This window comes from Lemur catta, chromosome 3, assembly GCF_020740605.2.
Source record: "Lemur catta isolate mLemCat1 chromosome 3, mLemCat1.pri, whole genome shotgun sequence".
Lineage (NCBI taxonomy): Eukaryota > Metazoa > Chordata > Mammalia > Primates > Lemuridae > Lemur > Lemur catta.
Window position 1 is genome coordinate 105,856,106 of NC_059130.1, and position 21,868 is coordinate 105,877,973.

The window sequence follows — 21,868 nt, forward strand, 5'->3', positions numbered from 1 at the left end:
GGCATCCGGGCAAAGAGCTCAGAGAGACGGGAGAAGAGACAAGGCCAGAGTGCATGAAGGAGACTGCAGGAGGGACATGGTCAGAGAGGGCAGAGCCAGGCCAGGGCGGCCTCGGAGGCCACGGCCAGGAGCACGGCTCTCATGCCCAGGGCAACAGGAGGCACTGGGGTCTGGCCTGTGTTTTTCAGAGCATCACTCTGGTTGCTGCTGTTCACGTGACACTCAATGGCTCTCCGACCTTGGGTGAGTTGCTTAAGCTGAGCCTCAGTCTCCTCATCTGTAAAGTGGGGATGATCGTTGTGGTTACCCCACAGGCATCATTGGAGGCTGACGTGTGACCAGCCACAGACAGCACCTAGCAGTGTGACCTGCGCATTAAGTGCTGAGTGAAGCTTTGCTTTCTCACCTCCCCACGCCCACAGCCGTCCTCCACCAGGCCCTGACCTGGCTTGAGCCTGTTGGTTCTGCCTGTGCCTCGACACCGTGACTTCTGTCCTCAGCCACGCAGTGTCCAGGCCAAAGCTCATTAAGCTTCTGCCCATCAGAGGTCACCGGGCGGGTGGTCAGCAGAGCCCAGGGACAGAGAGTGGCCAGGCTCCGCTCTTGACAAGGGCCTTGCAAGTGGCCTTAGCATCCATCAAAGTCACGGCTCCATCTCCTGGGTGGCTGGGATATATAACGTGTCCCAATCACGGGCCGGCAGAGAGGTCGTGAGAAGTAATGGCCTTGGCTGGCTCCTGCGGCCGGATTTATTACGGCGTAAAGAAACAATTTAGCTCCTGGCAGTAACAGGCAGCCGGCCCGTCTGTGCCTGTAGAAATCCTAGTTTCCGGGGCTGGGGTGGGTGGAGGCTGCTATCCGCACCTGCTCGGCCCGGGGCCCCAGGCAGAGCCCGGCCGGACCATGCATCTTCCTGCGCTCCTGGCCACCTGGTCCGAGAGGCCACCACCTCCACACACCGCACGGCGTTTGAAAATCAGTGCCCAGGCCACATGTTACCCATCTGGTGTTGCATCCAGGGGATTCTGGGGCTTCTGACCCCACCCAGAAAGGCTGCAGAGCTGAGCAGGGAAAGGCTCAGGCATTGGGGTCAGCCTGGACTCGGGTTCAAGTCCTGGCTCTGCCACATAGTGGCCAAATGACCCTGGGTGAGTGAACTCACCTCCCTGAGCCTCCATCTCCCCGTCTCTAAAATGAAGGGGCGTGACCCCTACTTTAAAGAGGTGCTGTGTGGACTGAGTAAGAGATAAGGGCGTGAGGCATGTGACACAGCAATAGGTACTAAACAAAGGGGACGATCACCATTTTCATTATGCAGGGCCTTCAGTAGTGTGGTATGAGATGTCCTTTACTGAGGGCCAATTGTGTCACCAGGAACTGCGCTAGCCCTTTTTAAACATTTCATCTCCAGACCTCAGAACCGATCCTGCGAGTAGGGACTGTTAGGGCTACTGCAGGTTACTGGTCAGGGGCTGTGCACGGTCACCCCCCTGGGGGTGCGGAGCTGCGGGTGGAACCCCGGCCTGTTGGTGCTGGAGCTGGAGCTCCTGCTACACACAGCCTGCCTCCCCGGCTCCTCTGGAGGGCCACGTGAGGTCAGCCAGGCAGGCGGCAGGCGCAGGTGGCAGGCGGGCCCACGCTCCCTCCTTCTGTCCCTCTTGCCAGCACTTCAGACCACCAGCTCCAAGTCAAGCCCTTTGCTGGGCAATAGATAAAACAAGATGAACACAGAAACACTCCCTGCCCTTGAGGAGCTCAACACCCAATGGGGCACAGAGCAGAGCTGCATCCACACTGCCCAGAACATGCATGCATCAATCAGCTTTGGTACGTAACAAATGACCCCACAATTTATTGGCTTAAAAGAAAGAACCCTTTATTACCCCTCCCACTTCTAGGGGGTTGGCTGGGCAGTTTCTTGTAAACTTGAACATGCAGCTACACTCACCTGAGAGATGGGCTGGGCTGGAAGGTCCAAGACAGCCTCTTTCACAGGTCTAGCAGTTGGTATTGACTGTTCCTGGGATGCGCTGGTTCTCCTCCATGTGACCTCAAATCATCTGGTGGGCTACACAGCCTGCCTTACATGACATAGTTCCAGGAAGGCAAAAGTAAAATCTGCAATGCCTCATGAGGCCCGGGGTCCAGAACTCACGCCATCACTTCTGTCCCATTCTATTGGCAAAGCAAGTCATATTCTATTGCTTGGCCAGTGTCTGTGACACACATTTGCAACCCATCAGGTAAGGCTTAGAAGCCAGTTTAGAATGAGGGTGAGGTGGCCAGTCCATGTCTCAGCCAAGGGGGATCATAACTGTCCAATACATTTTAACTCAGATTAAAGGATGTTGAATTGTGAGGTCATTAGAATGGATCATAACCTTTGACCAAGGGAGAAACTGAGGCACAGAAAGTCAGTTCATGTATGAACAGAATGAGTACATCATAGAGTCAGCTTTTGTATGAAGAAACTTTGGCCCAGAAACAGGACTGTCTTGCCCAACGTCACACGGCACAGAGCCAGAGTGACTCAGGTCCCCGCCAGCCAGCTCGCTCCTCCTTCCTCTCCACCCCAGGAGGAAGCCAGTGGCTGGAATGGGTTGGGCTCAGGCAGCTGGACGGTCATCCCTGGCATGGGTTCGTCTCTTCTGTCTCTGTTTCTGCTGTTTATTTGTAAACTAAGCCCATTCAGGACACCTGACGCTACATAAGGTACTTAATCTCTGTCTCATCTGATCCTAAGAGGATTGTCCCCATTTTACAGATGAGAAACTGAGGCCCAGAGACAGCAGCTGACTCGCCCCAGGTCTCACAGTTGGTGGGGCCTATCTGCCTGACACCAAAGCCTGAATCTCCCACGCTGCCCCAGAAAAAGCTAAACCTTGATCCAGGACCCCATTGGGATGAGAGGCAGCTCTGTGGCCCTCAGCGGTCTCAAGATGAAGCCCACTGCCTGAGGAACTGCTTCAGAGGCCTGGGTGCAGGCAGCAAAGGCCAGGGTCCCTTGCAACCAACTCTGTAAGTGGGAGGACCCTGAGCAATGCCTGGTCCACACCCCTACCATTGTCCAGATGAAAAAAACCAAGGCCAGACCAGAACCCAGGCCTCTGACCCCTACCCAGGACCCTCCCACTGCACTGGGAGGCTGGGGACAGGCAAGCATGCCCCAGTGAGGCTGGTCAGACACACACAGGGCCGCTCTGTGGCATTCAGAGAGCATGTTTATTTACAAAGCACTTTACAAACATCAGCTTATGCCTCCCCACAGCCCCCTGCGAGGTAGGTCAGTAGTCATATCTACAGTTTACAGATGGGGAAATTGAGGCACGGCATGGGGGTGTGGCCTGTCCCATTTTAAAGAGACCTTCCCACCCACCCATCCAAAAATAATAAAATAAACAAAAAAGCACTGATCCTCCATCCCAAAATACCCTCTTTTCCACTGAACTCTAGGGGCTGTGACAGCCCTGTCCCGTCCCCAGTGGGCAGCCTGACCAGAAGCCACAGGGACCTCAACCCCAGGGACTGCCATTCAGCCTTGCAGACTGTCACTGGCCCAAGCTGAACAGGACAGGCCAGCGAGGCCTGAGGGTTAGAGGAAGAGAGGGCTGAGGTGACCATTCTGTAGACGCCGGGTCAGCTGGGGAAGGCAGATCCTGGTTCAGGCAAGCTCAGAGCACATGGGAAGCGGAGTGGGGAGGGATGGTGAGCGAATATCCCCGGGGCTCCGGGGCTGCAGGGGGCTGTGGGGCAGAGGAGGACACTGCAATTCCCCTGGGGAGGACAGTCAGTGTGTCCCACTGACAATTCAGGACAGATCCCAGCCTCCCGAGGGCCCTCAGGGGCTGGGCCCAATGGAATTCTAGATGCCAAGCCTCACAGCACTCTCCACCCGTGTGCATAGGAAGCTGAGCTGGGTGGAAACCTTGGCCTGGGACGCTCTCTGCAGAGGCTCACTCATCTCTGCCCAAGGCTGGGATGAAGTCAAGGGTCCCCTAGAGCTGGCTGTCCTGAGCCCCTGCCGTTCCGCCAGGCAGTGCCAGGCCTGTCAGCACAGGCCTGCAGGACCCTGTGGAGGTGGGGCTGGGCCACCGTCTTGCTAAGCTCTCGGCCCACAGCCTGCCCACGGGACATAGTGAAAGGCCCTGCCCACAGTGGAGGGGGCACCAAGATGGCCCAGCGTCCACTCCAGTGCTTTCCCCGTGGGGCTGCAGTTGGGCAGAGTTGGAGGCACAGATCTTCCTCGCCAGTCTGGGACGGTGGGTCTGGCCCTGAGTGTGCAGTGGGTGGCCCAGGCCAGAGGTCCCGCTATCTTGACTCCAGCCCCTCCAGGTACTCCAGGGCCACGTCGTAGCAAAAGTGGTACTGGTCCTGGGAGAGGGAGAGAAGGAATCATGAGCCTGAGCCCTCCCTAGTACCGGGGGCTGGGAGGGGGAGAGAGGGCAGGCATGAGCCCCGGCCCACCTTAGGGGAGGGGGGACGTTTGACAACATAAGACTAGAACCAGGGCCCAGTGGTGGGGACCATACGTGGGCGGGTAGGTGCTGAGGGACCTGGCCAGGCATGGAGCAGGAAGGCGGAAGAGGCCGGGCACGGAGACATGGCCCCTCACCATGGTCTCCACCATATTGGGCTTGTAGTTCCGAAGCGTTTTGGCAGCAAAGAAAACATCCACCAGGTTGTGGCAACGAATCATCTCCAAGACTGTTGCGCAGGCACAGAAGGTACCGCTCCGTCCACCTCCATTTCTAAATGATAGACACAAAAGGTTTTGGGGAGAGGCTCTGGAATCAGGAGTGGGGGGCGGGGCTTGGGAACCAAAAGAAAGGGGGCGGGGCCAGAGGGCCCAGAGGTAAGGGGCGGGGCTGGGAACGGAGAGGGTGGGGCTCGGAACGCAGAGGGCGGAGCAGAGGGCCCAGGGGGGCGGGTCTCGGAACGGAGAGGGCGGGGCCAGAGAGCCCAGAGGTGAGGGACCCGGAGAGGGAGGGGCAGAGGGCCCAGGGGTGGGCGCAGGACCGGAAGTTCCAGGAGGATCAGAGGCTAAGACATACATCCGACGCCTATGGCATCCCAGAAAACATACCCTCAAGGAGAAACAGACCAGATTCTGAGAGAAGAGGAGCCAGACACACTCCAAAAGAAAGACACTGAGAAACAAAGAGCGACAGAGAAGGGCCGTCGCGCAGCAAGCAAATACCCAGAGAGCGGGATGGAAAATGAACGCTGAGAAGACGGGTCACGCCGCGCACACACACCCCAAGTCAAACCTGCAGCCTCCCACACAGCGAGCCTCCCACGCCCTCCTGCCTCTCCCGCTGTTCCCTAACTCCCACACGTGGGTGCCTCTTGGGGGATGAGAGGATGCCTAGGTTCTCAGCCCCCTTCTCGAGGGGTCTCTCCTGCTAGAACCAAAAGCCCTGAGGGCGGGGCCATGACTCAGACCCCCATCCCGGCTTCCAGCAGCCCAGCCTGGCCCCGGGAAGGCTCAGTAATTGCTGAAAGCATGAAAGAGTGGGGAGGGAAGGAGTGACTGCACCCAGACGTGAGTGAATACATGAATCCATGAATGGGGGCATGCACATGAATATATGAATGAATGAATAAATGAAGAAAAAAGTGTGTGTGTGCATACATGAACAAAAGGCTGAAATTCCATTGGCATAAAAAGTGTGCTACGATCTCACAGGGTAAAAAGTTCTGACAAATGACTCCCCTTAATTGAATTGGCAGAGTCACACATCACACAGAGGGTACTGGGCAGTTGTTCAGGGTTGAGTCTATACTCCGGAAACTGACTGGGTTTCTCCAGGGAAGGCAGGGCCGGTGTTGGCTGGTTGGGCTGAGTCCAGGCCATGGCCCTCTGGGAGCCCGGGGGTTTTGGTGCCAACTGTGAGGCCCTCTCTCAGATTGGACCTCAGCCTCTGGCCCCCCAATCCCTCCACCCACCGTCCGGCCTGCCGGGCACTCACAGGCAGTGCACGACGGTGCGCCCATCCCCGTTCTCTGCCTGCCACTTGTCCACCTCAGTCAGCAGGTGTAGGAAGGCTTTCCTGGAGTCAGGTGTGTCCCGGTATGCAGACCAGCGCAGGAACTGGAAGTGCCGCACCAGCAGGTGCCCCTCCTGCAGCTGGGGTCATGGGCAGCCAGCCAGGGGGACATGAGCACCAGGGTCACAAGGGGCCCTGATGACCTCAAGAGGGTCATCAAAGGCCGCCCCAGGCCACCACCGAGGTTCACCCTGGGGCTCTCCAGACCACTCACCCGAGAGATGTTCTGCACCCGGAAGACTCGGGCCACCAAGTCTTCATCCACTGTGCCCGACACAAACTCCACCTCCATGAGGCCATACTGCTGCCGGCCTGGCTCTGGCCAGTACTGCAGGCAGGGCTGAGGGCACAGGCAGGGAGGGAGGGGAGCTGAGTAGAGCCTGGCAGGGGCTCACCCCACAGCACCCCCAATCCTAGAGCTCCACACCTGTCCTGTGGCTCCCACGCACCCTGGCCCGCCCAGTCACTCCACACCCACCTTCAGCACCCCCCCACTTGCCGCCACTCACCCCTCAGACCGCAGTGCACACCTGCCCCAGCGTGTTCTACACTGACACGTTCAGATCAGCCAAGACAAACCCTTCCTAGGCAGTGCGCTGATGACCCTGCCGTGCCACTAAAAATCTACACTTTAACACACTCACACACCCCAACACGAGGCTGCCTTCTTCCAGAGATAGGCCTAGATCACCCCCACCCATTCCAGAACCTCCTCCCAGCCTTCTCTCTCACTGCCTCTGTCCTTCAGCGCCAGCTCACAGAGGTGGGGTATCCCTGATGCTGCAACACAGCTCAGCACCCCACTCCTGCCCTAGGACCCCTCCATGGAGCCAGGGTCCTAAATACACTCCCTCCAGGGCTACAGACTCGAGACAGCAGAGGGACAGGGGAGGGGCAGCATCCACAATACATACACACATATATATACACGTATACACACGGGTCTCAGGCCAGCAGCCCGGGGCCTTAGCTTCTAGTCTCAGCTCTGCCCAGAGCCCAGGAAAGCCTCTTCCTTTCTCTGGGCCCAGTTTCTCCATCTATAACATGGCCCCCAAGCTCCTCCCAAGTGACACCATGCTCCATCTGCTTCCCTCTCTCACCCCAGCCCATGAGGAAGGACACTACTTTCTTATTGGCTGGGGTCCTGGCAGCTCCTCACATTCAGAACTTTGCATGTGCTGTTTCCTCTCCATAAATCACTCTTCCCCATCTCTTCACCCAGTTAACCCTATGCTCAGCATCTCAGCTGAGACACTGCCTCCTCCAGGAAGCCCTCCTAGATACATTATCCCCCAGGCTTTCCTGTGTCCCTGTGCCGGCTCCAGGATAGCCCTTCTCCCTCTGTGCTATTACTGTCAGATTTTGTACCTACTACCCCTGTACTACAAGGTCTGGGCGAGACTGTCTTCTCCTGTCTCCCCACTGCCCACTGCAGGGCCTGGCAGGGAGGAGTGCATGGAAAAAGTTGGTTGAATGAATGAATGAATAAATCAATGACCAGGGAGTGATGTCTGTGTGAACCTCCCTCTGGGCCCCACTCCTACACCTTAGTAAAGGTTTAGAGTCACTCCAGATCCCCACCCAGGAACTGGAGCCCATTACCCTGTAGTCCTGGGTCATTTACACCAAGTGCCCGACCCATAAAGAGCCCAGTTAACAAAGCCTTCTCCAGGCAGCCGTTAAGATGCCGTCATGCTCATTTTACAGCAAATCTTCCTTGCCCCCTGGACCCAACAGAGAGCTGGGGTGGGAGGGAGTCCAGAGATCAGGCGATGTGGTCAGGGAGGGCTGGAAGGCTGGGCATCTGCATTTCCCAGGAGCTCAGCCTTGAGAGCCCCAAAAGGAAATGCAGGAGTTGGAGGGGCCTCCCCTAAGCAGAGGTCACCAAGCCAGTGTCTGGCCCAACCTCAGAAGTGACTGTCACCCCCATCCTCTTCATCTCTGCCATGTACTGAGCGCCTACTGCGTGCTGGCACTGCACAGTGCCAAGCAGCATATGCATGTCTCACATGGTCCTGTGATGGTCCCCATTCTACAGAGAAGGAAACTGAAGCTCACAGAGGTGAATTAACTTACCCTAGAGCAACAGTCAGAAAGTAGGAGGCCTGGATTTTACTCTGCCTCGAAGCCCCCATGATGGGCAGTTTAGTGAGCAACTGAAACAGCAGAAGCTCTGGAAGGAGGCAGCCCAGGGTGGGGAGCACAGCCCTGCCACTCCCCAGCCGTGTGACCCTGGAGAAGGCACTTCACCTCTTTTGCTTTTAGTTTTCTTAATTTTCTCACCTGAAGCCTTTACCCCAAGGTCATTGTAGATTATAAATAAGACCATACATGCAGAGCAGAGTCCCTGGCTTACAGCAGGTGCTCAATAAAGAGCAGCTAGTTCTCTCCAGTCTCACACCCTTGTTTTACAAATGAGGAAACCCAGGCTCTGGGAGGGAGTGCGACTCGCCTAAGGTCACACAGATAGGTGGCAGAGCTGAGACCCAACTCTTGACTTTGGGGACCATGCCCTTGAACACACTGAGGCCCTGGGCAGCAGGTGGCCGGGTGGGCTGGCCAGCAGGGCCCTCACCCAGGCAGAGTTGGACTGGTTCAGCTGGTTGAGCATGACGATGGAGGTGCACCCGTAGTCGTAGACCAGCCGCCAGAAGTCGGGCGTGGTGCTCTGCAGTGGGTGCAGGGTCACGATGAAGGCCGCGCTCCGAGTGTAGCTCTGCGGGGAGACCAGGATTTGGCAGGGCCCATTCCCAGCCCCTGACATGGGCCAAGTCCCCACCACAGCCTGTCTTCCTGCTCTGCCACCCTGAGCTGGACAGTTGTGTCCCACGGGACCAGGGCCTCCAGTGGCCCATTTCAAAGGTTGGCTGGCTCACTGAGGACTGAGTTGACAGGGTGAGCCCCAGGCCTCTAGCACCCAAGCCCATGGCCCCTGGGAACTAAACAGCAAAAGGTCCCCAGATGTGTGGCAAGGAGAGCCTGGAAGTAGTAGGCAGAAGATGGCTGCCACCTGGCTCAGGGCCTTTGCATCTGCCATTCTGCTGCCCAGACCAAACTTCCTGAACGTTTGTATGGCTCTCTCCTTTACTTCTTTCTGGTCTTTACTTAATTGTCACCTCCTCAAAGAAGCCCTCCCTTCTGCCCTCAAAAGGCGTTCTCTGCCTGCTCTTGGCCTCTGCCACACAGGAAGGCTTGTCCCCGATCGGAAGGGGCGGCCGGTGGTTGCACAGCTGCACCCAGAGGGGAAGTCGGCCTGACACGCTGAGGGAGCAGCTGGGGAGCAGCAGCCTACGCAGCCACGTATCTAAAGCCTCATTCTCCACTTTTATCTGCAACAGTTTGGTCTCCACCTGCCTGTTTCTCACGTCCACCTCTCAGCTGGTTCCGGTGTGGAGGAGGAATGGGGGTAACACTCACAGACTCTTCCCACCTCGGAGGGCTGCACCTCGGAGCTATTCTTCAGGCCCCTAAAGCCCCGGCACCCACCTCCTGCTCTGCTCCCAACACCCAGAGGAGGCAGAGGCCCCTGAGCTGGGAGCCGGGGAAGAGACTCTAAATGGCTCCTGAGCCCTCAGACCACAGCCAGGCTGGGGCCAGGAGGCCGGTCGCCCTCCCAGGCCGGGTCCTGGAGCAGGCTCCAGCTCAGTGTCCTCAAGACAAGCTCCCCTGGCTCCAGACATCAGGTCCTAAGTCCCAACCCAAACCCTCGAGGCCTCCCCAAAGTCTCCTGAATCATCCTACCCCAGGCTCCGCTGGGCCCAACTCTGGAGACAGCCCTGCCTGAACTCCACAGCCCAGCCCCCCACTCAGGCCGAGAGTAATACCTGAGGGGGGCACTGGCTTGAATGCCCTGAATGGAGGATCACTGGGGTAGGAGGGTCACCCCATGGGACTGTTCCTCAGCATGGGCAGAGGGTCCCCCCACCAGAGCCCTCAGCTCTGCTCCTTTGGCCCCTGGACCTTCCCAGATGCTGCCAGGAGGGGGAGTCCCACAGCCCACCCCACCCCCAAGCTCTCACGTCAGTCAGAGCCGCGTTGATGTAGTTGTTGGGGTCCCCGTCGGTGGAGACGAGGAACGGCAGGCAGCGGTCGGGAGGCAGGACGTCCATGCTGCGGTTCTTGTCGCGGTTCCGGGGCAGCAGGGCAATGCTGCACTCCTCCACATCCAGCGGAGGGGTGACCGAGTTGAGCGTCTACAAGGGGGTCAGAGGGGAGAGTCAAGCCCCATGCTTGCTGGGCCTCCCACACCCCATGAAGGAGGATGGGCTGGGTTATGAGACCCATTTCACGGATGGAGAAACTGAGGTCCAGGGACAAAGGAGAGCAGGCAGGGCCCCAGGCTCCCTGTGGCTAGGCCACGCAGGGCCTGGTCAGTGCTCTGGAGACTACAGTCTGCCTTCCTACCACCTGTGTAAACTCAGGCAAGCTACTCTATCTCTTAGGCTGTAAAATGGGAAAGTAGTATGCCTACTCCATGGGGCTGCTGGGAGGATATAGTGAGATAATGACAAGCCCCGAGCTGAGCCAGGCACGCACCAGGCACAGCAGCATCATTACTAGCCTAGCGATGCCTTCATTGAGACAAACCCTGCAACCCCATGCCCTCCACAAAGCGGACTCCAGGGACCTGGCAGAGGTCGTCACCTTCCTTGGTCACAGCCCTGTCTGAACAGAATGCAAGTCCTGAGCACCTGGCACTAAATCAAGCCAAGGCCTCTGGGGCAGCTCCTCGACCCCATGCCTGCAGACCTCAGCCCTCTAGATTCCCGGGGTCTCAGTGCATCTTGTTCTTGGGGATCCTTCACAGGGAACCTAAGTCTGCCATGATCCCCAAAGCCCGACCCCCTGCTCCAGGAATCACAGGCAGCACCTAACCCTAATCCTGTGCCGGCCCCGGAGCACCAGGCACCCAGCGTGTGCTGTCCACCAAGCCCTCTCAGGAACCCAGAGTGGAGAGGACATCCCGGGTCTCTGCCCGCCTAGTGACAGGCCAGGCCTTGCAGGTGTGCAGCCAAAGCCAGGGCCAATCAGGAGCTCCCTCTCTCTGGCCCCAGTGACTGGTTCAGGGATGGGCAAGTGAGAGTCTCATCTAGGACTTGCTGGGGCTGCTGGGAGCAGCAAGTATCTCCTCCCAGAGTCTCCTGACAGCAGAGATCAGGGGAGCCTGGCACTGCTGGGGCCGAGTGTGGGTCTGAGAATGAAGCCAGAACAGGAGTGGAGACAGACCAAGTGCTGGCATCTTCGCTGCAGCTCCTGGATCTGCCACAATCGAAGCTGCACCTGCCTCAGACTCTTCAGTTACAAGAGCTGGACTTCTAATGACTCGCACCCAAAAGAACCCCGATGAATACAACACTGCAAAGGAGACAGTAACTATTTCTCTTCTGTGGGTAACAAAACTGAGGCTTAAAGACATAAAATGACTTGTTCACAGCTCTTAACTAGGTAAGCCAGGATTTGGACCCAGGTTTATCTGATTTCAAAGCCTGGGCCCTTAACTGCTTCGATGCACCATCTCCTCCACTGTCTCATCCTTCCTAGTCCCCAGCTCTGTCCCTCCAGCTGTGGTCTCAGTCTGGTCCCTCCTGCTTGGCCCTCAATGACTCTTGCAGCGCTGAGGACCTCCCAACACACACCCCACACCTATACACACACTCATCCCCCACCTGGAACTCTTCCCGCAGCTGGGAGGAATTACTCTGAGGATCAATGCGGATCATCTCCTTGTAGGTGGCCTTGAACTCACTCACAGGGATGGTGGTCTCCCCACACAGGCAGGCCTCCAGGATTGCATCGTGAATGAAGATGTACTGCTCCTGGAACAGGAGACGAGAACACGAGACTGAGGAAGGGACTAGAAGCTGGAGATCCGTGGGGGAGAGAGGGCGTAAGCAAGCTCGAGGCTGAGGCGGGGTGCTCTGGGGTGGAGTCCAACCACGTGCCACCACAGACAGGCTCACTTATCTCCTATTTCACCCCTGTAACAGCCCTGTGAGATGCTCTGAGAGGTGAGGGGACAGTCCAAGGTCACGTATCCAGGAAGATGCAAACCCAGGGATGTCTGGACTATGGAACCCGTTGTTGACCCCACCCAATAGAACACAACAGAGCTGAGTTTGGGAAGCCCTGGGAGGTTGGCAGCCAAGTTCAGGAATGGCCCTAGGGAAGGCAAGAGCCTCTGGACACACTCCACCAGCGCTGAGCTCCTTCGCGAGAGACCCCTGTCCTAGAGGGACTGGTGGGGACAGGGCCGGGTCGCTGCACCTCAGTCTGGATCATGTTGACGCGCCGGGAGCAGAGGGTCTTCACGCAGTTGTAAATGTCCACGACGCCCTCACACTCGGCCATGTCCAGCATCACATCCAGGACAATGTAGCAACCTGTGCGGCCAGTGCCCGCGCTGCGGAGAAAGCGGCCCCAGGCCATGTCAGAGCCTTGGCGGGGGAGGCCGGGACTAGGGAGAAGAAGAGATATCTGCACCACACAGGGGACAGGGACAGAGATGACAACCTCCCCTCCCCCAGCGAGGAGAAGCCAGGGAGCAGGCTGCTGGGAGGAAGAGTTCTGGTGAAATACAACAATGACAAAGCTGGGCATGGGCCCCGGGGAAGGAGAGCAGGGGTGAGGGCAGGAAGAACGCAGAGGTGAAGCCAGCCCAACTTACCAACTTAGACTAGGAGAGAGGGACAACAGTGACGCTCAGAGCTTATCCAAAAATGTTCTTTCCTCCTGGATATCACCAGATCTCCTACACACCCTTCAAAACCCCACACGCTCATTTCACATTCTCAATGGAGCATAGCTAACCCTTCCAGGCAGATGTCATTCTTTTGAGTTCCCAGAGCAATTTGGGCACGCTTTTATTAAAACACTTTTCCTGCCACATGGTCACTGTTGACGTGGCTGTCTCCCTAACCTGACTGGGAGCTCATCAAGAGCTGGGCTGTCTTGGGTTCACCCCTTTGACCCTTGTGCTCACACTGGGTTGCACAGAGTTGAGGGGGAGTGGACAAAGATGACACCAAGATTGCAGGTTTGAAAATGGTGGTATCCACATATTGGCAAAGACATACAGCAACTGGGTATCCCATACGCCGCTGGTGGGAGCTTAAATTAGCACATCCACCTTGGAAAACTGGCAATATTTCCGAAAGCTGAATGTTCACGTAGGTAGCAGTTCTACTCCTACATACACACCCCACAGAAATGAATGCATTTCTTGGCCTAAAGCCATGCAATCAAATGTCCTCAGCAGCACTATACATAATAGCTCAAGACTGGAAACAACCCAAATGCCCATCAACAGCAGAATGGACAAACACATTGTCATTTATTCACCCAGTGGAATACGACCCAAAATGGATGGACCTCACAAACAAAGTGGAAGGAAAGAAATCAGACAGCAAAGAGCACATGCTGTGTGATTCTATTCTTACAAAGTCCAAAAACATGCAAACTATCTATGGTTTAGAAGTCAGGACAGTGATTGTTCTGGGAGGGGCCGGGAGGGGACAGACCAGAATTGGGCTCAAGCGGCCTCTGGGTGCTAATGCTCTGTTTCTCAATCTAAGTAGAGCTGGTTATTTCACAGGTGTGCTTTATTTGTGCAAATTCATAGTAATATATACAGTAATTATTTGTGCACTTTGCTTTTAAGTGTATTATATATCAAAAAAGTTCTATTTTAATAAGACGGTATCTTATAGACACCTAACAAAATTGAAGAGACCTGGTATGGGCGGCAGGGCAGGAAGAAGAATGAGTCTGCCACGTGGCATCTGGGGAGCTGGTAAGAATCCAACAGAGGAGCCAGGAGGAGACATTGAGGCCATGGACTTGTGGCCACAGGGTACTCGCCAAAGCCACAGCGTTGAAGGTGAGGCTCTCCAGGGCGTGGGCGGAGGACAGGGTTCTGGGCCCCCATTTAAGGGGCAAGAGGAAGATGTGGAGCCAGGGAGGAAGCAGAGCAGAGACAGAAGGCAGTTGGGGTCACAGGAGCCACTCAGGGTCTGCAAAGGGTGTGAAGGCCAAGGGGTGAGCGAGGCCCACTGGGTTTGGCGAGGAGAAGGTGAAATCCTTCCCAGCCCTGGGCCAAACCTAGCACGCAGCAGGTGTGCAGCAAACATCTGCTGAATGGATGCAGCTGAACTTGATGGTGCCTCGCCAAGCCCTAAGCCGGCCCCCTCCCTGCCTCCAGTACCTCCCTAGCACCTGGGTCATGGCGCTCCACAGGTCTTAGAGGGCACGTGAGGGTGCCAACCTCAGCGCCAAAGCTCAAAGGGTAAAGGGCCTTTCCGGGGTCATTCCCTCCGGTCCTCTGTCTCTAAGCAGGACGAGCCCAGGCCTGGTCCCCCTTACAGACCCTGAACCAACCCCACTCGGGCCCAACTCCCCACTGGCCCTCTTGTCCTTGGGACTCCCGGCAACCCACCTGCAGTGGATGACGATGGGCCCAGCGTCAGGCGGGGTGGAGGCCTTCACGCGCCGGATAAAGGCCAGCAGCCCCGTGGCATGGTAGGGGACGCCATGCTCCGGCCACGCCGTGAAGTGAAACTGGCGGACCTCGTGCCGGGCAGAGTAGCCTCTCTGGGGAGATGACAGTAATAACAGTAAGACACCAGCAGCATCTATTAGACACCTGCTGTGCACCAGGCACCGTGGTGAGCATCTCACTGCGTGATCTCAATTAATCCCAGTGATAAATCTATTGATGAGGTCAGTATTAATGTCCCATTGTACAAGTGGGAAAACTAAGGCTCTAAGAGGAAAAACCACTTTTCCAGGGTTAGACAAACAGACAGTGATGTAGCCTGTTATGCATGATGTAACCACTCTCAGCCTCACTTTCTTTATCTGTAAAATGGGCTAACAGTAAACACGTAATCCCACAGAGCTTCCCTGGACTGAAACAAAATGTGTAACAGGCTCAGCACAGAGGAGCAGCCAGCACCTGGCAATTATTGTCATCATCTCCACTGTCTCAGCTTCCTCCTGGAGTCAAGGGCAGAGACAGTCACCTTCCTGTCCCTCCACGGTGCTCCCAGCACAGTGACCAGGTAGCTTCTTTGCTGGGGCTGGCAGCGGTACCCTCCTCGCCCCTCCTGCTCCTGCCCCACCCCTCAGGCACCCTCTGCAGGGAACCCGTGACGGGGAGACTCACCCGCTCCAGGGCAAAGGTGCGCACAACATACTCAGCTAGAGTCTCCGTCTTCACCAGCGTGATCTTGATGTCCCCGTACATGTCTGAGTCCTCTGGCCAGTACCGTGAGCATTTCACCTGGAGTCCCCATGGGACAGGACTCAGTGGGCTCCTCGCTGCCCCCTTGGTCCTCCATGCCCCCTGACCCACCCCGCAGCCCCGCTTACCCTGCCCACCTCGACCAGCTTGGTGATCATGACGATGCTGGAGCAGTGCTCCTGCCACACCATGCGCCAGAAGTCATAGACCATCTCCGGCTTCGGCCCTGGGGGTGCAGAGTGTGCCTGTCCCTAAGGCGAGGTTTCTGCCCAGGGCCAGCACACCACGCTGTCCACACCACCACCCCAAGCCAGGAGGCTCCCTGCACCCTGATGGGGGCTTCGTGCTCACCCCACACATACCCCACCAACAGCCCACTCATGCCTGCAGGGCCCTGGGTGGGTGCTATCCAGGAGGCAGAGCTGGAGAGCCAGATCCTCGGTCCACAGCCCAAGTCTCCAGGAGGATGGACAGATGGACAGTTGGGGAAAGAGACACAGCCAGACAAACCCAGGCAGCCACCAGACCGAGAGGCACAACCCACACCCATGAGGACTGAGCCTGGCTAGCACTTGTGCACACACCATCTTGGAGACAGACAGACAGACCAGGGAGCTATCAATGGACTGATCACTAACACAAACAAGGGACCAAGGCAGATGACGGAATGCCAAGAGATTCAGGCAGAGAGCAGGGAGCAGACAAGCAAACAGGGAAACAAAGGCAGATGGCAGGCAGACAGGAGCCCAGCAGAGCAGCGGGGGAGGCCGAAAGGCAGGCAGAGGCATTCTAGCACATCGCTGGGCACACACGGGCAGAGATGCCGGGTACCTTGAGTGGCTATGAAGTGGTTTGACCTGTGGTAACCCTGGAACAGGAGAAGAGGGCGTGGTTAGACCCGAGGGAGCAGCCCCTCACTCCTAGACCTCCTGTGTTCTCCTCCCCCAGAAGCAGCACCCCCTACCCTCCACAGACCCACCCCACTCTCATCCCCATGGCCTCCTAACCAGGGTGACCTTGTCCTCCCAGTCCCCAAGGAAGGGAGAACGCAGCTGGGACGAGTGTCTTGGGTTCAATCCCACCTTTGCTGTATGACCCCAGGGAGGACATGATTCCTTCGCAGGCCTAGAGGGTCTCCCCATCCATAAAGGGGGGCTAGTTATCTACTTGCAACCAGGCTGCTACTGGGAGACAGGGTCCAGGATGACCCTGCCCTGTTCCTAGAGTCCCAGAAGCTCTAATCACCCCAGGCCCCAAACACGGGGTAACCAGAGCTTATCAGCTAGCCTAGCCCTCCATGGGCAACCAGAATGGACAGCACCCCCTCCCCACTACCTCGGTCACTCAGGGCTTGGGAGGCCCAGATGAAGGCTTCAGGTTGGAAGCATATGAGCACAGGGGTTACTCATGGCCCTTAGAGAAAAATCTTTAAATTCAATAATAATAATGAGTATGAACTTTTGGGGGACCCTGTTAGGGTCACATACTGTGCTAAGCACTTTACCTGCACCATCTCCCGCAAAGCAGGCCAGGAGCTACTTCATCCTCCATCCCCTGAGCCACCCCCGCAACGCCCCGCCCCAGGGCCACAGCCACCGTTGAGGTCCTGCCACAGGCCTCATCTTTCTGGGGCACAGGAGCCCAGCAGATACCCAGGGCTTCAAAGCGGGCAACACGGGAAGGAGAGGAAGCACTGCAGGAAACCATCACGCTCCGCCCCTGCCTCGAGTTCACACCCGCAACACAGCTCCCCGGCCACCGCCAGGGTTCAATTCCAGCTCTGCCTCTTGCTAGCTGTGTGCACGGAGGCAAAAACCCCTTCACTTCCTTACGTCTCCATTTTCACATCTATAAAATGGGATAATTATAGTATTGACGTCCTGGGGCTGTTGTGAGGAGTAACGTATGATAAATGTTTGGCACCGTGTCAAGCACAAGATCAGAACTTAGTCAATAGTAGCCACGATTATTAGTACTACTACTACTATTTGAAAGCTTAAAAAGTATCCCTGAAGATACAAACAAGTGGATACAAGTGGATGTCCAGAACTGCTGGGACGGAAGGTGATTTACTACCACGGTTAGGAAATAGTCTTGGAGTCAAATGGTCCCCGGTCCCTGTCACAGGTCTGCCAAGGAGTAGCTGTGTGACTCTGAGCACTAACAGGGTGCCTCTCAGCCTTTACTGTGCACGGGAATCTGCTGGGGATCTTGTTCAAAGGCAGGTTCAGATTCAGAAGGTCTGGGGTGGGGCCCGGACGGTGCACGTCCAGCCAGCTCCCGGGTGGTGCCATAGTGCTGGGCCTCAGAGCGCACTCTGAGAAGCCCGGCTCTCCGCCTCCCTAAGCCTCTGTTCTCGGCAACAAGGGGATAATAGCAAGAGACACACACTCAGAGATTCTGTCGTGTATCTACTTGCTGTTCCCACGAAAATGACCAAAACATGGTCAAAGTTACTGATAATAATGAAGAGCCTGACGGAGACTCTCAGCCCTCCCCACTGGAAACCTCTCCGGGTCTAGCCTAATTCTCTCCTGCTGTCGCTCCAAGCCACTGTCTCTGCTTCAAGTCCTCAGCAGAGCCGCTGGGTGACTGGGGTCAGAGGGGAAGGTGCAGGTGGAGGACAGGGGGCCCATTAAGGGTGCAGCCAGGGGCTCCCCTCCCACCCCCAGCGCTAGTCAAGCTGGGAACAGGCTGCCCCACCCAAAACCAGCCTAAGAATCCCACATGAGAGCAGGGGCCTCACCTGCTCCACCCAGCTCTGCCCCCAGTGCCCGGCACAGCACCAGCACACACAGGCTGGTCCGTGAATAACAGAGGGATGGAACTCTATTAAAATAAACGGATCAATTTGCTCAAAGACCAGCTGGTCTAAAATTCAACTCTATTACAAATGTTTCTGCTTCATTCCAGTGTCCTATTCTTCTGTTGTTTGGGGCTTTCTTTTTGGAAAAAGGGTGATAAATGGTCATACAACCCTACCCGAAACAAGTTTTTCAGCAGATAATCCTTAATATCTGCATATTAACTTTTAAAAACATATGTGTGTGTATTACTGCACAATTATATTACATAAAAGACCCAAAGAGAAGTTTAAAATGATCAGATTTTAAAGGACGATCAGATCACCTTGCATACACCACGTCAGAGACCAGCATTACAGAGCCCTGGCCCCTCACCCTCCAGGAAGCATGCACAGGTCCCAGGCACTTGCTGTGCCCTCGCTGGATTCTGACCGTGTGGAGTGGAGGACTGCACACCTGCACTGCAGGCAGGAGCCCTGGGCATCTGATGCCCCCCATAGGGTAAGAACCACAGTCCAGTGTAAGAGTTGAGGGCTAAGGCTGGGTTTGTGGACCAGTTCTGCCAGTTGAAAGCCATGTGGCCCTGAGAAAGTCACTCAACTTTTCTAAGCTTCAATTTTGTCACCTGCCAAATGCGGGTCAATATGGTCCCTAACAGGCAGAGTGTGACAAAGACGAAACGATGTGTCTCAGGTGCCTGGCACACAGCAGGTCAATGGCACTATTGTTAACTGGCATTTGACCAAGTGTTAAGCCAAGGCTTCCAAGGGTATTTCTTAAGAGTCTGACAACAGTGAACCAAATGGGTTGGATTTAAGAGCAAGGTGGATGTTGTGAAAATTGAGATATAAACAAGTGTAATGACCTGTAATCATCACCTCCTAATGGGGGCACTAGGGCTGAGCATATGCACTGTACTGGGGGAACCTAATATTCCCTTTAATTGTGAGAACTTTACAGACCAACTGTTCAGGCACACTCAAAATAAGGGCACATCCGGGCTAACCAGTCATCTCCAGATGTGACTGTGGGGTCGAAAGTCTGACAATGAACAGTATTTGAGCAATCATAAAAAAGGACGAAATATATTTTTTAAAGGAAAGAGGAGACAAAATAAGAAAAGGCATCCACATAATAGTAAATAATCCTACCAGTCATCAAATACTACGAAAATAATATACATGTATTAAAAATCAAGTCAGAGGATCACTAGATGAATGAGGGTGGTATTTTAATTCTTAAAAGGCCAAAAGATGGCATAATTTTTAAAAATAGAATACCCAGTCCAGGTGCAGTGGCTCACACCTGTAAATTTTTACTCTGGGAGGCCAAGGTGAGAGGATCACTCGAGGTCAGGGGTTCAAGACCAGCCTGAGCAAGAGTGAGACCCTGTCTCTACTAAAAACAGAAAGAAATGATCTGGACAGCTAAAATTATATATAGAAAAAAATTAGCCAGGCATGGTGGCACATGCCTGTAGTCCCAGCTACTCAGGAGGCTGAGGCAGAAGGACTGCTTAAGCCCAGGAGTTTGAGGTTGCTGTGAGCTAGGCTGACGCCACTGCACTCTACCCAGGGCAACAGAGCGAGACTCTGTCTCCAAAAAAAAAGAATACTTAAACTGCTCCCCCCAAAAACATTCAAATTAGGGCTAAATTGAGGGCAAAGTGCTTGGAGACAAGTTTCAAGCAAACTGATCACAAGGCGATTTGAACACTAGGTAAACTGGTTTCAGGGGGACTGACCCAGGGCTGTCCAAAGACCTTGACCCCTAAAGCAGCAGAGACAGGGCCACCCAGAGCAGCCTCCCCCACCCTACCCCTCCCAAGGGTCCTGCAGGAGGTGTGGGGTCCTAGTGAGGACTTGTTGGGAAGGGTGGGACTGGGGGATAAAAATGACAGACAGTGGGGGCCGGTGCAAGCACCCCAATACTGCTGCCTGGTCTGGAAGCAGTGGAGAGTGGGAGGGAAGTGCTTACAATAGGGACCCTGTCGTATCTTCAGCCCCTGCGGTCCCTGGCCAGACTGCTGAAATGGACGGTTGGTGCTGGGCACACAGTAGAGTGGAAGGAGGACAGGGTCAGAGATAGACAGAGAGACAGACAGAGAGACAGACAGCCAGAGACTGTGAGAGAGTCTGAGATACAGCCGGTCAGACAGACAGGAGGAGGAGGAGGAGGCGGGGAGAGAGATACTTACTTCACGGTTTATCCGAATCTTAATGATTCCAGTGAGGGAACAGTACAAAGCAAAAGAGACAGATATTAGGCCAGAGGCAGATGGAGGTGGACGGAGCACAGGAGTGGCCAGAATGGGCGATATGAGCGGGCAGGCAGAGCAGGGACAGCCGGGCCGGGCCAGGCTGGGCTGGGCTGGGCTGGGCTGGTCCAGGGAGAGTGGGGAGTGGCGTGTCCCTGCCAGGGCCCAAGAGAAGCCAACTGGGACCTTAATGAGACCGGAGAGAGGCCCACTGTCACCAAAGCTGCCCAAGTCTGTAAGCCCAGGCCCAGCACTAATGCCAGCCAAGGGACAGGATGGGTGGGGGAGAAGGGAAGGGATTCTGGGGACCACAGGGCAGCACATCCGACCCCAGGAGGCTAAGAAGAGGGAGAGGAGAGACCACCTCCAGAGTCCCCGACTACCTCTGCCCCCAGACCTGCCCCTGGGTCCTCCCAGCACCTCAGGCCTTTGTTTCGCGTCTCCCTTCCTGGGCCGCCCCTCCCTCTCCTCTCCACGAAGGCTGCCGTGCCAGCCCTGGCTCTGCCGCTGACTTGCTGTATGACACTGGGGAAGTCCCTGTTTTCTGGCCTGTGCTTCCCCACCAATCTGAAAGTATTTATTCATGTCCATGTTTACCTGTCTCCCCAACTAGAATGTCTTTCAAGGAAAGCAGGGGCCGTGCCTGGCTTTTTCACAATTGTATCCTGGTGCCCGGCACAACGCCTGGCACATAGAAAGGGCTCAAAATATATTTCACAAATGATCAAATGGTACTCTCCCAAACCTGATTTGCTGCAGGGACAGGGGAGTCTGACCAGGGTCCCTGGGCCCTGTCCCATCTCACCCCCCATCCACACCTGGGGAGTAGTCTCACCACCTCTTCTTGACACCCAAGCCTAGGCCTCCTAGCTCCTGCCCTTGCTCTGGCCCCTCGTCCAGTCACCCAGGGCCAGCTACTGCAGTGGGTGGCAGGACAGCCTCACAGTTAGCAGCAAGGGCTTTGGAAACACAGACAGGCTGAGGTTGGAGTCCTTTCTCTACCACTCACTAGCTGTGTGACCGAGGACAAGTAGCTTCACCTCTCTGAGCCCCAGTTTCCTCATCTGTAAGGTGAGGTCATGATGCTAACTACCTTGTAGGGTGGGTGTAGGGATTACATAAAATGAGATATTGGGTATAAAGTGCTTAGCACAGTGCTTGGCACACGGTACATGCTCAATAAAGGTGCACTATTATTCTTGAAGCACCATCCCAATCATAGTCAAAACACATTAACTCCCTGGTGCCCCTATGAAAAAGCCCCAACTCCTGAGCCTGCCATTCGAGCCTTCACAATCCAGCCCCTGCCTACCTCTCCAGCCTCATGGTGAACTGGGAGAATCCCACCCTTCCAACCTCTTGGCCCCTCACCAGAGGGGATCCCTCCACACCCCTAGACCTAGCTGTCTGCCTCTTCCCTCCATTCTGCTTCACTGAAGCCCCCTCATCTCTCAGGACAACTCCAGCCTGCAGGAAGCCTTCCTGAAGGCTGCCACCCACTCTGTCCTCCCCCTCCTCTAAG

At 55.8% G+C, this 21,868-nt stretch overlaps 1 protein-coding gene across 2 annotated transcripts in view; it reads right to left on the reverse strand.

Moving 5' to 3' along the window:
* Positions 1-3,203: 3,203 nt before the first annotated feature.
* Positions 3,204-21,868, reverse strand: part of PTPRU (protein tyrosine phosphatase receptor type U) — a 74,440-nt gene continuing 55,775 nt past the window's right edge. The window contains exons 19-30 of one of the 2 annotated variants that reach the window (XM_045545728.1): positions 16,117-16,153; positions 15,423-15,511; positions 15,208-15,324; positions 14,479-14,633; positions 12,312-12,447; positions 11,714-11,863; positions 10,067-10,240; positions 8,623-8,763; positions 6,262-6,387; positions 5,970-6,127; positions 4,613-4,748; positions 3,204-4,371 (exon numbers count right to left, since the gene is read on the reverse strand). In XM_045545728.1, coding sequence (XP_045401684.1) covers positions 4,309-4,371; positions 4,613-4,748; positions 5,970-6,127; positions 6,262-6,387; positions 8,623-8,763; positions 10,067-10,240; positions 11,714-11,863; positions 12,312-12,447; positions 14,479-14,633; positions 15,208-15,324; positions 15,423-15,511; positions 16,117-16,153 — 1,482 coding nt within the window. In that variant the 3' untranslated portion in view covers positions 3,204-4,308. Of the gene's footprint in view, positions 4,372-4,612; positions 4,749-5,969; positions 6,128-6,261; positions 6,388-8,622; positions 8,764-10,066; positions 10,241-11,713; positions 11,864-12,311; positions 12,448-14,478; positions 14,634-15,207; positions 15,325-15,413; positions 15,512-16,116; positions 16,154-21,868 lie in introns of both variants that reach the window. The other variant, XM_045545727.1, reaches the window with a different exon arrangement.